Here is a 16,499-nt window from a genome sequence, read left to right on the forward strand (position 1 = left end):
AAGCATGATTTAAATTTTAAACAAAAAGAAAGAAATAAGAACAATATAAAATCAGTAGTTAAAATGTGATTAAGTTTTGAGCTTTATTCAAACGCAGCTGAAAATGGGTGTGTCTTCAACCTGGACTTAAACACACTGAGTGTTTCAGTGTGTCTTTTATTTTTCTTTGAATTCTTTTTTGTTCTTATAAGCAACTTTGCAGCATCCATGGACATTACTTTAAAAACAACTTACTTTCAACTTGAAAAAGGAAATTCTATTTATAATTCTAAATAAAATCTTCAAGTGTAATTGCAGAATGTAATGTAGAGTTCAGACAGGAGTTGATAACTGAGTCCGATTCTATTCCTTGCTGCAACTTGACACCTGACGCTGACGCGTGGAAATGTGGAATTTCTTGCTCCTTTTGGACGACTGACAATCACTTTATTTCTCCTTGTAACTTACACAATTTGGCATAGCTAACTCTATAGCATACCGTTCTGTTCCAACACTCACTCCTACAGATATTTAGTCTTTATTCTCACTTTTTAGCGGTGGGACTGGTACTATAGCTTAGCATGGCAGCATCTTTCCCCTGCACTTTCAGTTTTTAAATCGCTCACACATGGAGTGATTTAACACCTGGATCATTTTTAGGCTATGAGCAATTCACAACATCCTGTGGAAGAGTTGGCTCATGTAGCTGTAAATATACATTTTCCCCAGTCAAGCAATCCGCTGAGTACAAGCAATGTTACGCAACAAGATATTGAGCATTATGCATGTATGTACATGCGAGTGTGCGCACAGACACACACACAATTCTCTTGCCCCCTCAGTTAAGCTGTCAGCAGGCATCATCACTGAGGGACAACAATGGAATCAACAAGGCAGATGTGCAAACAAGCCTGACGTACACCACCCCACCCTTCTACTCCATAAATGAGTCATAAAAAGATAATACAAACAAACAAAAAACACACACTATCTGAAACTAAAGGAACAGCCCTTTCATTTACCATATTGTGCTATTGCAAGCACATAATGTTTTCAAGTGGATGCAGCACACACTGACCAATGAGAGGTAGACGAGGTAAAGGAACTCTTTTCCTCATAATAAACATCATGGAGGTCAATCTGGAGCTTCACCATGGTGTGCTCAAACCAAAAATATAAAAGGCTGAACAGAAATGTAGGCACTATGGAAACAGCTGTTTTTTTTTTTATTTTTTACAAATAAGCTTACAGCGCCAGTACCATCTTGTGTCAGTACCACTAATAATGAAAAGAAAAAAAAAGTTTGGTGTAATAAATATTTTGACAACATGTAGACTTTCTTTTTTTCAGGTTTTACACCATCACTGCAGCCTCTCTTGCTCTTGTTGTCCCCCCGACCCAAACATTTGAGGTGTAGACGACCGCTCATCCTGAGTCTGGTTCCGCCAGAGGTTTCTTCCTGTTATAGGAGATGCTATTTTTCTGCACAATAACCAAATGGTTCTAAAAGACAATTTGGGGATTTTCATTTGTTAACTGTGTGGGTGAACTGACAGGTGATACATTCTATTTAAGAAAAATAAACCAAATAGAATCGAATTTGAATCACCTAAGTATTACCACGAGTATTACTATGAACATTTGGGAAGTATTTAGAAAATGTCAAATTAAAACATTAACTTGTGTGATTCAAACTTTTGTGTGACACAAAAACTATAATGTTGCACAGTGGGAGGTAGGAAGGCAAAAACTTACTGATATAAATCAGAATCTGGTTTTAACATTAAAGATGTAATTATATATTCATACGCAGATCAAATGTGCCATAAACACAATGACCCGGTTCAACCATTAAAATCCAGGTAAATAGGATTTTGCTGCTAATCCTACACAAAGTCAAAACAGAACCTTGGTTTTGCCCCCTTACCGGTGGTCCTACGCTCTACTATGAGAGAGGTTCAATGAACCGGTTTCATGGTCTCTTTTAAAGATGAACTGAAACGAATGTTCATCTATCATTCAAATGAAATTTTTGTCTTTTTCTAAAACCATCAATCCAACTTGAACTAAATTTTCCGGGCATAATTGGTTAAAACGGCCATTTAAAAGTATGAATTATATGGCCTTTGGTGTGAAATTGGCCACGTGACCGTGACGTCATAGGGTTGACTCCCGTATTTGCTAGTATGGCTGGCTGTGAAAACAACATATATTTGATGGACCTATATCTCATAAAGGAACCAAAATTCTGATACAAACATCAGCAGGTCGAAAGAACACACCTCTAACATTATGTGGAAAAACTTTCGTTGAATTTAAGCCACACAAATCGATTTAATATCTATATTGTAGAGGCTCTCTGCACCTCCCGTATGGGTAATGGAAATGAAAGAAAGTTACCATTTTCGGCACAGGATCGGCGGGCCCAAAACAGCCATCGCTCCTACTACACGCTGATTATTATTAAGATGTTATCAATCAAATGACACAGTGTATGTTTGCTGTGATAAACTGGAAAAGATTTGAACATGCCGGTTTTGCAGATATGGCATTCTGCTGCGCTGTCTTTGACACGTTGAAACCTAACGAAGGGGCACTTTGAAATCCAGCCACTTAAAAAAAACGTATGTGATAATAACATGGTTTTAATGTAAGCTTAATAAACAATGGCGTGGATTAACGCGCGGCCCCAGTGCGGATCCTCACGGGTCGGCGGCAGGAAGATGGGCACCCGGCCTCGGCACGACTGACAGCAGCCATCGGTAGGACTGATCCACGGAGCCTCGGATGTCGTAGCCGGCGCAATCACCGGAGAGACCAGACAGCAGATGGCGAGCGTTGTTGGTGGAGGGCAAAGCCAGGTGGGCTTTCAGCCGGCATATTACTCACCTCTCTTTCAACGTCTTCTGCGACGGCTGTTGCGTGGCAACCGACCAGGTAGATGCCATAGGTGAGAGGGTACAGACGCCAAAACAGGTGGCGGTGGCTTTGTCTCATCGTTGACGTGATCGATATTATGTCCACAGAATCTCTGATTTTCAAGAGACTCGGGCGATCATGCATCAGTACTGATGAAAACGATAAAAACATGACAAAACACAAAAAAAGCTAGCAGAGGTAGACGGCCAGCCACTCACAACGGCGCTAAATTCTAGCTGGATATGTGTGCAGACCGAAGAGCAGACCGAGCAGTCCCCTGCTTCCGAGCAGCAAACACCGTAACAGGTGCAGCTATCGGCAGGCGGCAGCAGGCAGTGATACGATCCACCGTGCTCTTGTCTTTGCCTTCTCCTTGTCAGCCTCAGTTCCAGTATTTTTTAGTTTGGGAAACATGTGCAGAGAGATGCCTTCAGTGAAGCTGCTATTTTTGCAACTAACACCATTTGGCCCTCCAGCAACACAATATTTTCCACCGTGCTTTGATGTCTTAGCCATAGACGCCACCATTACAGTTAGACTACCAGAACTTCTGTGTCAACCCTATGACGTCACGCATAAAAAAATGAATTTGCACAAAAAGACAAAATGTGGCTCCTTTTGAGCCCGTTTTAACATGACTTCCCGAATAAATTATTATCCAGACAATATCTAATTTTAATCACAAGGCTTGGAACCTTTAGAATCAGCAGCAAAAACTGTAAAATTCCAACAATTAAAATTCGTTTCATTAGTCCTTTAAGGAAGAGGTGTATAATAAATAGAAACATGGTAAAAATACTAAACAAATAAAATCCACATTCTCTGCTTATATTCATCTACATTTTGAAAGGTTGGCTTCTTTAAGTGAGCTTTAAAGACTTTATTTGTGCAATCTATAATTACTGGATAAATTGACAAATATCCCTGACATACCTACTACTGTACTGTTGAAATGTTAGAACAATTCTATTGTTCTTGTTTTTGGTTCGGAAGCGTTCCAGTTGAATATCAGGAATATGGCATAGGTTTTTGAATGGTTTCTTTGCGTCTGTGAAACTGCTTCTTTTCTGAGAGCTGTAGATATTCTGCTGAACCCCACTTGAACATACCCCGACACACAGTCTCTGACATCGGTCTGAGGAAAGTTTGCCCCACTTTTTAACCCGTTCGAAGTCACCCCACAGCATCTCAGTGGGACTGAGTCCTGGGCTTTGACTTGCCCCTTCTGATACACAGTAGAATTCATGGTGGATTCTATGATGGTGAGCTGGCAAGGTCCTGTTACAGCAAAGCATCCCAAAATCATGACACTTCCACGCTTCACAGTTGGTATACAGTTCTTTTCCCAGAATGCTGTATTTGGTTTACGCCAAACGTGTCTTCTGTTCTGGTGTAATAATTATATTAATAATTCAATTTTAGACTCATCTGTCCAAAGAACATTGCTCCATAAGTCCTGGTCTTTGTCTACGTTCACTCTGGCAAACTTTAGTCTAGCCTTCATGTTTCTCTTAGAGAGCAAAGGTTTCCTCGTTGCACACCTATGAAAGTTAAACTTGTGCAGTCTCTTTCTTTCAAATCAAAAGTAGCAAGAGCAGCCGACTGTTTGTCCCGTGGTGACATTTCAGGGGTTTAGGAGATTTCTTTTAGGATCTGTGGTCTACTCTTGGAGTGAATTTGCTTGGCTGGCCAGACCTTGGCATGTTGGTAGTTGTTTTGAATGTCTTCCACTTGTAGATTGTTTTCCAGACAGCAAAATGGCTGATTTCAAAGTTTTATGAGATCTTTTTCAAACCCTTACCAAATTCATAAGCTGCTACATCATCTTTCTGATGACCTCACACAGCTCTTTCGATCTCCCCGTGGTGTTCACTCTCACTTCAGCACAAAAATATTTAGTTATATTACTCAAATCTCTCAGTATTGTCAGAATTGATATTTAACATCAATATGTCCAATATGTTAAAATAAAAAAATTAAAAACACACAGGCTTTCATAGCATGACATTTATTTGACTGTATACTATTGTTTATGTCTATTTATCTACACTTGCTGTGCTGGTTGGGAATGCTAAACAAAAGTTTCGCTGTATATTTATGTTACGTGGAAAGACAATAAGCTATCTATCTATTTATCTATCTTCTTCCTCAGTCAGTCAATGGGGATCTACAAATATGCTACTGTAGCCCCGCCCACATCTCAGCCCATGACAGCGGGACAGAGAGATTACATGTTAGAAGAATAAAGTTATCAGTTGACTGGCAAGCCTGCTTGTACTTTGCGGTGTCTTCTGCATATATGGTTGAAACTGAATCTTTATATAAAGATTCAACTTAACTCGTCATATGACGAGTTAAGTTGTTTTCTTGTCAAATTTTCTTGCCTGATGTCCATCCTCAAAATGAAGACTGCACACCAATGTCCTCTCTGGTATTCATATAACATTTTTTGGGTAAGACATGAGAGCTTTTTTGGCAACATACACAATTTATGGATTCAGAAATGCACCATTTATGGATATTATGTCATGTCCTTATTAAAAAATTTTTAAAAAATCTCTCCTCAGATTATTCCACAAACAACCCTTAAATCCATCATTTGCATCCTAAAAAATGAAAAATTAACTTCCTTGACACATCTGTGATGGACTACCATTTAAAAGCAATTCAGATTCTTACTTGTGTTTATACAGGTTTTTTTTTCCCCCATCACAGCCAAATATGTCAATTCATCCGCAGTAAACTCATTGCAGCCAATATGCTGATCTAGTTTATCTAACTGGTGAACCATTTCTAATTATCATTTAATCTGTTTAGTAGTCACACACAAAGACAAAGCTGTATACTTCCAAAGAGGATACCAATTCAAACCACTGACCGTTAATGACCTCAGCCTTCCTGTCTCGAGGGCAGCTGATGGTCTGAAGTGTTTGAGAAAGCATAAATGGAAATGATGCACACAGCATGTTCCAGGATGCAGGGTTTGGCATTAAAACATTTGCAATGAGTGAGTGCTCCATTACATACTGTTTATAGCATCATGAAAAAAGAACTGTGGCTCCAATTAAAACAGTATGCAACATGAGGCAGTCAACATTGAGGCAAATATACTCGAGTGAAGGATATAAACAACAGAATGCACAAAACTATTGTAAACCCATGTTGGCATGACACTGATGTTAGAAGAAACGATAGCAGAACCACATCTCAACAATAAATAATACAAAATTAAAAAACATCAGCCATTACTACATTCATATTTCAAAGCAGTGGAAAGCAAAGCGGGACACCATCAATGTGCATAAAAAAGGCCAATCTAACAGCGCCAGGTCATCATAACCTGAGCAAATAAAAGATTTTTTTTATTTTTTTAAATACTCAATCAAAAAACAGCATTGAACAAACAAAAAGCTCATTAAAAACCAGTCTGGTATGTTCAACACAGGTATTACCATTGTGTGCGGAACCTGAAACTGAATTTAAAACTGCCCTGAAAGGCATGTTGAACACAGTCCAAGGGCCTTGGTAAGACAGACAAACTGTGAAAAGCTGCAGCTCCCCATCAGTTAAACTGAGAAAATATATATAAAATATAACAAAGCCATTAAAATACACACGACCAGCAACTGTTTTCACAGTGATGGAAGCTCATATCTGTATATCATCAAAAGAAAATGGAAGAAAAAGATGGTGAATTGACCTTTTGCAGATGGTATAGTCTTTAATCCTAACTACAGAGTCCTGCTGGGGACATGCAGACTGGAGAAGTCTGATAAATCAGGCTCAAATGCCACTGTGAATCTGCATTTGTATGCGTGTGTTAACAAAAAAGGGATACGAGCGCTTTGAAGTGGGTCCACTTAGAAAGAGCTGTGCTGATGGCTAAAATGGTCGAGAGTTGAGACAGACTGCTTCACAAATTCCTCATTTATTGAAACGCTGCTGCACCTTTATCTGAGGTGGCGTGGTTCAGTCAGTATTTGGGGAGAGCTTGTATTAACCTGTTATGTGACCTTAGGATAAGTAACAACAAAGTTTACAGTGTAGTTTTCATTTAGCAAAAGCTTCAGCCGTATCCACCATCAATTGCAATTTTAGAGTCAAAAAGTACCTGTGATTAGCCAAATAAGTCCCACAAAAAAAAAAAAAAATTATGCTTAAAAGGCAGATCTTAAATATTTCCACTTCGGCGCCATTTTTTGCACTTCCATTCTACATAATTTATCTGACAACTGCATGCAACAATCTTCTTTGCACATTGAGTTTTAACCAAAATTATTATTATTATTTTTTAAATCTAGCTGATGGCCTGGCTCACAGTCTCTGCTCTGATTCATCCCAAAGGTTTTCTATCGGGTTGAGGTCAGGACTCTGTTTGGGCCAGTCAGGTTCTTCCACAGCAAACTGGCTCCTCCATGTCTTTATGGAGCTTGCTTTGTGCACTGGTGCGCAGTCATGTTGGAACAGGAGGGGGCCATCCCCAAACTGTTTCCACAGAGCTGGGAGCATGAAATGGTCCAAAATCTCTTGGTGTGCTGAAGCATTCAGAGTTCCTTTCACTGGAACTAAGGGGCCGAGCCCAGCTCCTGGAGAACAGCCCCACACCATAATCCCCCCTCCACCAAACTTTACACTCGGCACAACGCAGGCCTTGTCCACACGTAGCCGGGTATTTTTAAAACCGAATGTTTCCCCTCCTCCGTTTATAAAAAAATCTGTATCCACATTACCTCGTTTTCGAAAAAAACACCTTCCACACATAACCGAACATCTGCGTTTTCACCTGTCTTGACAACCCAAATGCATTAGCTGTTTTGCGCAATCTGCCCTCGTCAGCTAAATAATAAAGTGTGCACGCCACTTTTTTGAGCACACGGACAGGTGATATGACAGTGGACTGCCCCTCGATATGAGGACGTAATAATTCCGACAGCGACAGGAGTGAGGAGTACGACTTGGGCGTGTAAAATCAAGGCTGTAAACAGCGCCTGCACAATAATAACCACCACAGTTCTCAAGACATCCATGCTTCTTCAGTAAACAAAGGTCGCACTTTAGACTTTTAAGCAGATTTGTTGTTGTTTTGGCGCATATTGTGACGTTCGAAAACGCAAATCTCCGGTTATCTCTGTCTACACGCAGCTGCATAAACGGAGTTTTCAAAAATCTTCACTTTGCCCGGAGTTTTTAAAAACATTCGTTTACGATGCGTTTTTATGCGTTTTCATGTGGATGACAGGTCCAAACGTAGAAAAATATATTCGTTTTAGCAGATACCCGGCTACGTGTGGATGGGGCCTCAGTCAGACAAGTACCGTTCCCCTGGCAACCACCAACCTCCATCAGATTGCCAGATGGAGAAGCGTGATTGGTCACCCCAGAGAACGCGTGTCCACTGCTGTAGAGTCCAGTGGCGGTGTGCTTTACACCGCTGCATCCGACGCTTTGCATTGCACTTGGTGATGTATGGCTTGCATGCAGTTGCCATGGAAACCCATTCCATGAAGCTCTCTACGCACTGTTCTTGAGCTAATCTGAAGGCCACATGACAAAATCAACTGGAATTCAATTGAATAATTGATTAAAAAAAACATAGTTCCAAGTACAAAGATCTCACTTGGAGAACTTTGAACATAGCAACAGGTCTGGGAGATATCTTGCTAACGAACAACAAGAAACAAAAAGAAAAAAAACTATAGTCTCTGTTAAGGAAATTTTCAGAAAATGTCACTCATGATCCTGATGCAATAAACGCAATTTTCAGGGACTTCTACCTAAAATTATACTCCTCACAAATTGACCCATTAGAAAACAACATTTAGCAGTTTCTTAGTAACATTGCCTTCCAAAATTTACATCATGAACAGGCTAGGTCTTTGGATTCACGTCTCTGCATAGAACTCCATGAAGCCCTCCAACATATGCCTTGTAATAAAGCCCAAAGTCCAGATGGTTTTCCGGCAGAATTCTACAAAGAATTTTGGTCTAAATTTGCTCCAACATTTTAAAGAATGATATTGAAAATTAAGGACAATAATGCACTACCTCCAAACATGAACTCTGCGAACCTCAGCCTAAGAAAGACCCCACACTCCCATCCAGCTACCGCTTAATATCCTTACTAAACTTAGACCTAAAGATAATCTGTCTTCAAGATACATCCTGATCAAACAGGTTTTATAAAGGGTAGACATTTTTCCACTAACACACAAAGACTAATTAACACCATAGATTACTCCACCATAAACAATTTAGAAACCACAATCATCTCTCTAGATGCATATAAAGCCTTTGATCAGGCTAACTGGAAATTTTTACTGGCAAAAAAATTTAGATTTGCATCAGCTTTCATTAACTGGATAATGATACTATACACCTCTCCCAAGGTTTGCGTCAGGAAAAATCATCAAACCTCTTCAAGCTTCAGTCTGCAGAGGTACCAGACAGGGTTGCCCACTTTCACCCTCACTTTTTGCTATCAGACAAAATAAAAATGTTAAAAGCATTCAATCCAAAAAAGTAGAACATAAAATAAGTCTTTATGCTGATGATGTATTTCTTTTCCTCCAGAATTCACTAGCATCTCTGACAGTCAGTCATTGAAAAAGTCTCATCAATCTCTGACTTTTCTATTAATTGGTCTAAATCCACAGTTATGTCAATTAACTGTAATTTCCAGAATATACCCACAACCACACTAAAGTCAGGAACTAAAATTTATTTAGACGTAAACATTTCCCCAAGGCTTTCAGAGCAAACAAAACTCAACTCTGTTCAGCTTCTAAAGACAATAGAAGACGATCTCACACGGAACTCCGAACTGATATCACTCATGGGGAGAGTTGCTACTATTAAAATGATGATCCTACCAAAAATCAATTACCTCTTCTCGATGATACCCATCAAACCGTCCCCTAACTGGTTTAAGTCTTCAGAAAAATAAGCCAACACCTATTAGCTTAAAACTTTACAGAAAACAAGAAACAAAAGTGGATTCAAATTTCCAGCATTATTGCCGAGCCAGTAGGTTACAATATATCTACAAAAGGTGTAAATCTTGACCTTCAAACAAAATGCTGAAAAACAGTGTTTTGAACATATAAACGGAAGTCAAAAATTTATATAATTTATTTCACTCACTTTCCAGTATGGTGTTAGCTACAACACATTTTTTAAAAAAAGTATCAACAACTCAAATCCATAATAAGTAAGAAATATACAAATCCGCCAACTATCCCTACAACTTCCCTTTAGAGTAGCAAAATGTCTTAACCTTAGTACTCCAAAATTACTATAAAAAATATACAGATTACTGTCCAAAGCAGATGCCCATCTCTCTACCAATCTTAAAATGGGAAACAGACTACCCAAGATAAAACTTCTGATCAAAAATAACCTTAAATACCTTCAGAATGACTAAAAAAATAATAATTTGTAACTTATACAACATAAAATTCTTCACAGAACACATTATACAAGACAAAAGATGTTCTGAATGGGTCTTACGCACCCAAAAATCTGCCCACATTACACAGATAACACATCCGATGACTACATGCATGCTTTGCGGTTTTGTGCATTTTGTGTACAAAAATTCTTGCTTGAGATGTGTGAAAACATTAACCTGGTTCTCACGCAGATGGATGTTTCTCATCCATCTGGAATTTTGTCGGTTGCCTAGCTGTTCTCTGCTGTGAGTAGGCGGGGGTTGTATTCAAAAACCTCTCGAACCTGATTGGAGAATTCAATGTGTGTCACGTACTACTTTGACCAATCATATCGAAAGCGGAAGTGACGCGTTGGAGCGCGACCAGTCTCTCGGTCTGTGGTGGAAAATAAACAAAACACAACAGCAGCGAGCAAAGCAGGAGCTAGCAGCAGCTAATCTGTTAACACCCCGCCCCACGATTGTGATTGGATCTAGGCATAGAGGCGGGCCCGTTTATGGGGTAACCGAAGACTTCGGGCTCAACAAGGCGCCCAGACCCTCGTGCGAGCTCACGAAGTGTAACGAAGATGCACGAAGCACGAAGGGTCTGTGTGAGAGCCAGGCTATGAAAACATGGCTCAAGTGTAGAATTCCTGCTTGCCCCGCACTATGTCACGGCGACTTCAACATGGAAATTAACTCGACACATATGGGCCTCACTGTATAATATCCAATGTATTGCAAATTTTCTCAGTGGACCCAGAGTACTTCTGTCCAGTGGCGGCTCACAGGGGACGGAGGTGTCTCTTGTAGCCAGCTGAGTTTTTTTTTTTTCTTACATCTTCACACCCCATCCTCTTCCTTCTCCCCTTACATATCACACACCCATTCACATAGGATTATGGAGGGCGCGTGCATGAGTGGGGTCCTCCACACTCCTACACGCCACAGCCCCCCGTCCCGCCTGACTTTTCAGCAAGCTTTATATCAACTTCAAACAATGTCCAAATATCCAAGGACCTAATATCCCTATTTCAAACATTTGCCAAGGAAAATGTACAGATCTCTGACAGTGAGACGGTCTAATTTCAAACCAGAGAGATTAGGCAAAACACTAATCAAATTGTGTCCTTTTGGAAAAGAAAAGGGGGTCAATTTTTAACCATAAAAAGCATAAATTGGATAAATCGAGTGCTATAACAGTAACAGTGCTGTGACTGAACTAAGGGAGCCCAGAGAGAGTGGGAGTTTACAGTTTAAAAAGGCTTTTCCTTAACAAAACAATCATCCAAAACCACAATCAAATTAATCAAAAAACTGATTCATAACCTAAACCTATCAATTTCTATGTTTTTACGGTTGTCATTAGCTGCTGCTTACACATCTGCCCAGCAAAAAACTCAGACACATCAAACTAAGAAGAAAAGGGGGCAATAAAATCATCAGAGGGCAAGAAAAATAGTGCATCATTACAATTGATGAGACTAGTGACAAAGATTATCCAATTCTCAGGCCAATGTGTAATATGTTACATTTTATAGCCAATTTGCAAAATACATGTTCATTCAAAATTTCAGAACTATAAAACAGAAATATCAGACATTTTGTAAATATTTTTCAAGAGAGAAAAGGTGCTCAGTTCTGATATTTTACTGCCCCCTGCTGGACACAATTTTAACTGCCTTAAAGTATTTAAACAAGATGAGAAAACGGTACAAGGTTATAACTGTTCACCGCAAATGTCATTCAATTGTTTGGTGAGCACAGTGGCATCGGGCTTTGTCTGAGCTATGGCCAGTAATTGGGCCTGACATTTTCATTTAAAACGATCATTAGTCACTTCCAAACAAGCCTGATGTGATAACTGTAATATGGCTAAATTGCAGCAATTAGAAAAGGTTTGCTGGAGGGGCCTGAATATTTTCTCCGCCACTCAAAATATCAACATGGGGACAATCCTATCAGTGCAAGGAAGATGAAAATAATGCTTTTATTAATGTGTCATTATGACAAGGTGTCCAAAATGCTATACACGGAGAGGAATCATTGGTTTTACAAATGAGTCAAAAACTATGCAACCCAAATACTGAAGGCAGATTTTTTTCTACATTATATTTGTGAAATACCATTTTTATTTAACTGTCCCAATTCATATTTAACACTTACACATCTAACAAAGGGGCCGCAAAATAAAGCTCGTCTAAAGTGTGTGTACGGACACCTACTGCTCCTAATAAGATGGTAGAGCAGAGTCCTCTGCTGGCTTGGAACTAAGAGTGTTATCATACACCCTCCAGAATTCTGCACTGCGAGTACAAATATGAGCAGGGACCACTTTTCAATGCTCAATTTGTGAAAAGGTATAATCAAGTGCATTAAATTAATTTAAAGGCCACTGCATTTACTTTATATGTATATTTTACTCAGAGATCAAACTTTTTGGCAAATGCGGGCGTAAATTTATTTGACCATTGTAGGCCCTGTACCCACGAACAAAGGCATTTTAATAACTGCAGATGATTATGTGTTTGAGCGGATCATTTGTAAGCTAATATAGTTTTGGACACTTGAACAAAACTTTTTAGGAAAATGCTGTCACACTGAAGTGATTAGTAGTTGAGGAGAGGTAATATGTGACAGATTAAACCTTTGGATAATCATTAAAAGTGGTTTGGTACAATAGCAAGGCAAGTATTACTACCTGTACCCTGTGTATATGCAGTTAGCTGTCATTGCCTATTTATTTATTCATCTAGTTTTTAAAAACAGTACATGGTACATTACAGTATATGGTCAAGATTCAAAGCAAATCCAAATCTAACTAAGTGACCCAAGAGAGTTAAACAACCTTCCGCAACTATATTTATCCAATTTAACACACATCTTATCAGTTATTAGATTGTGATGTTAGTGCATCTGACTTAAAAGTTAGTTTTAAACACTTAGAAAAATCCTTGCCACTTCAGCATCTAAGTCAATAGTAATCTGAAGCTTTGTATCGTACATTGAATGTACTGTAAACATTTAACAAAAAACTCCAGAAACTTGGAGCATTATTTAGTGCACCGCTACATTAAAGAAAGGATAAAGAAACTAGGGGAGAACAGAAGTGAAGTCAAAGGCTGAAAGGGCACAAACCCACCCGTTTGATAGAGCTGCGGGTCTTCTCCTTCCACTGGTGGCTGCTCAGCTCCAGGGTGCAGTGAATATGGGTTTCTCTGTCATAGGACCCCAGGATGAACAGTCTGTAAGAACAACATGATGGATAAGAACTACAACTACCGTCGAGATATTTCGAAGCCCCAATAAAGTCAGTCAATCTTCCCATTCCCTTTTCTTAAACGAGAAGCTATTCTAGTCATTTCCAGCTGTATAGTTTCACTGCGGTCATCCAACTTAACATGTATTATTCACAGGTAAAAAAAAGAAAGACTGGACCCTTATGCAGCCCCCTTGCAGTTATAGCTCTGGCCCATCTTAGAGGAACAGAAAAAATAAATAAATAAATAAAACACTAAGGGCCAAGGGTTCTGAGATGTGGCCAAAAGGATTACTTTTACCAACATTTGTGTCATTATTTGAAGCTGGCTTTGTTTTCTAATTCTGTCTACTCCCAGTGTTTCATATCTCACTGCTGACTGAAACACTTGATGTGATGTGTACAGGGTGTATCCCACCCAAGTAGAAAGATACAATTCTATCCTGTACTGAGGTCATCAAAGTCAAAAGAAATACATTCTGTCCAAAGATAGAATGATTGAAGAAATAGCAGTATAGAATAGAAAAATACTTTATTCATCCCCAATGAGGGAAATTCAAAATCACCATCAGTCCTTAAAATGCACAATGGCTTAATGCTTCCCCCTGCTGGACATTCATTCATAGACTAATCGGCTCCAAAAAAGGCCTACACACAATATGGTGACATAGGAGGCAGGGGATGAGGAAAGACTGAATGACTGGAATGGGCAGGACTCGTAATCAATAGGTGAGCTTGATCCAATCATCTTGTAGACTATAAAATACACTCAACCACTGAAGGTTTGGGAATTCCCACATTCACATGAGCACAGAACTCCTCTGTCTCCCCAACGCAACAGAGGACCGGCCATTCTACAGGAACAAGCATTTTTAAACATTTAAACCTTTCACTTTCAGAAAAGGATGAAGGATGTTTGTCTCATAACGGAGACACTGCGGAAGTAGAGTAGGTTCTGTCCAATGTCATGGGCTCTGTGTAGGATGCAATGCTACCTGCTGATACAAAGATGATGCACTTCATATCATCTGTGCACAGAGCTGCTGGAACTTCCCCAGCTGCCACCATCTTGTTCTTTTAGCAAAGAACGTTGAGCCCAAGAACTCGAATAGACAAACGTTTGCATCTTGGAGGGTTGACGTTTATTGAAAGAGTTCATATGTGATGCACCGCAGGAGCCAGATACGGTACCTAGGATGTCAACTTTGCCAAACAGACTAAATTTGTTGACAAAATATTTTTTCAACATTGTGAATTTGTTTTAAATCTTAGAAATCCAGAATCAGGTATAAAAAGTATTCTCTCAAACTGAATCAAAATCACCCAAACAAACAACAATGCCCATTATAAGCCCTTTTCCAACAAGTCTTTTTGCTAAAATATTCTTTTGAAGGAAACTTCACAAGTTAATGATTTTTCTATCATAAAAGTGACACAAGAAAGGCATGAATATCCAAACTGTACACCAGAGTATGTTGTCATCGCTCAACGTTTCTCCCATCAGGCTCATCCTTTTGGTGACATTTGGGCTGTTTTTAGCTCATCACAGGTAACAGCCACAGTTGTTGGTAGTGTGACAGACTTTGTGTATAATTTGACATTAACCACCATGACAGTGCATAAGCAAATGCCACACAAAAAAAAAAAAACTAATTACAGTAGAATGAGGGATGAAATGATTGTTCGTACAATCATATTTAAGAACTGTAAAATGTTGACACATAGTATCGGGACAGGTACAATGCAATTCAGGAACAGGAACCAAGCACACTACTGTCTAAAACAGGGATGGGCAACTGGCGGCCCGGGGGCCGCACACGGCCCTCGTCCTCACTCAGTACGGCCCGCAAATAGATCAATAATAATTTAATAATAAAAAAAAATAATAATAAAATAAATTCATTAATTATACTGTTGACCACTATGGTTTGCGCCATACGCAAACCATAGCGGGGCCCGGGCCGCTTTCCGCAACAGCGAATAGGAAAGTCAAGAGCCATGGCCATTAGCAGTGGCAAAAAGAGAAAACTTGATCGAGAAAATCGCATTTTTCAGCCAAAATGGGAAGAAGAGTACGTCTTCAGTTTTATTCTTTGTTATGAAGGAGTTCAAATTCCTTTTTGCACTTTTTTTTAAGCAAAGGTTTTGTCTTTGTTGCTTATTAAGGACGTGTTAAAATGCATTTATATGCACAAAAATAGTTGTATGTTGGTGCAATAAACATACAGATATACAGTGCACAGTGAAAATGAGTACACCCCTGTTGAAAAGTAACATTTTGAACAATATTTTAATACACACACAAGTTATTCCCAAAACGTGCATAGAGTAAGTTTAATACAACATCTGTTCAGCTTACAACAGAAAAGAAAGGTCAATAATATAACTTAAATGACCTATTTGTCCATTTTTGTGAAATTATGCTGGTGCAAAAGTGAGTACACCCCTATGTTAAACTCCCTGAGAATGGGCCGTGTTGGCCCGAAATGTCATGAAATGAAAAGGCATTAAAAGGGAGGTCATCGTTGTGCGTTTCATCCTTGCCTTACATTGAAATTTTACATTTTGACACCATCGAAAGCAAATTTGTTCATCTTGGTGTCATCAGAGACAAACAAACTAAGGATATGGATTGCTGGAACCATGTCCTGTGATCTGATGACACCAAGATGAACAAATTTGCTTTCGATGGTGTCAAGCATGTGTGGTGGTAAAAAGTGATTTGTACAAAGAAAAGTGCCCCATGCTTAAAGTCAAGCATAGTAGTGGGAGTGACATGGTTTGGGGCTGTATGGATGCCATCAACAGTAGGAAGCTGAATTTCACCAAAAGAAACATGCTTGTCAACATGTACTGTGACTACTGAAGCAGATCATGATACTCTCCATAGGATTTCAGTTAAATCTCACACAC

At 39.3% G+C, this 16,499-nt stretch overlaps 1 protein-coding gene across 1 annotated transcript in view; it reads right to left on the minus strand.

Annotated features, from left to right (window-relative positions):
- Positions 1 to 16,499, minus strand: part of pdzd8 (PDZ domain containing 8) — an 88,722-nt gene that overhangs the window by 36,266 nt on the left and 35,957 nt on the right. Inside the window, exon 3 of the mRNA XM_075482078.1 lies at positions 13,470 to 13,572. Coding sequence (XP_075338193.1) covers positions 13,470 to 13,572 — 103 coding nt within the window. The remainder of the gene's footprint in view (positions 1 to 13,469; positions 13,573 to 16,499) is intronic.

The sequence above is a fragment of the Odontesthes bonariensis genome, chromosome 2, assembly GCF_027942865.1.
Source record: "Odontesthes bonariensis isolate fOdoBon6 chromosome 2, fOdoBon6.hap1, whole genome shotgun sequence".
Classification (NCBI taxonomy): Eukaryota; Metazoa; Chordata; class Actinopteri; order Atheriniformes; family Atherinopsidae; genus Odontesthes; species Odontesthes bonariensis.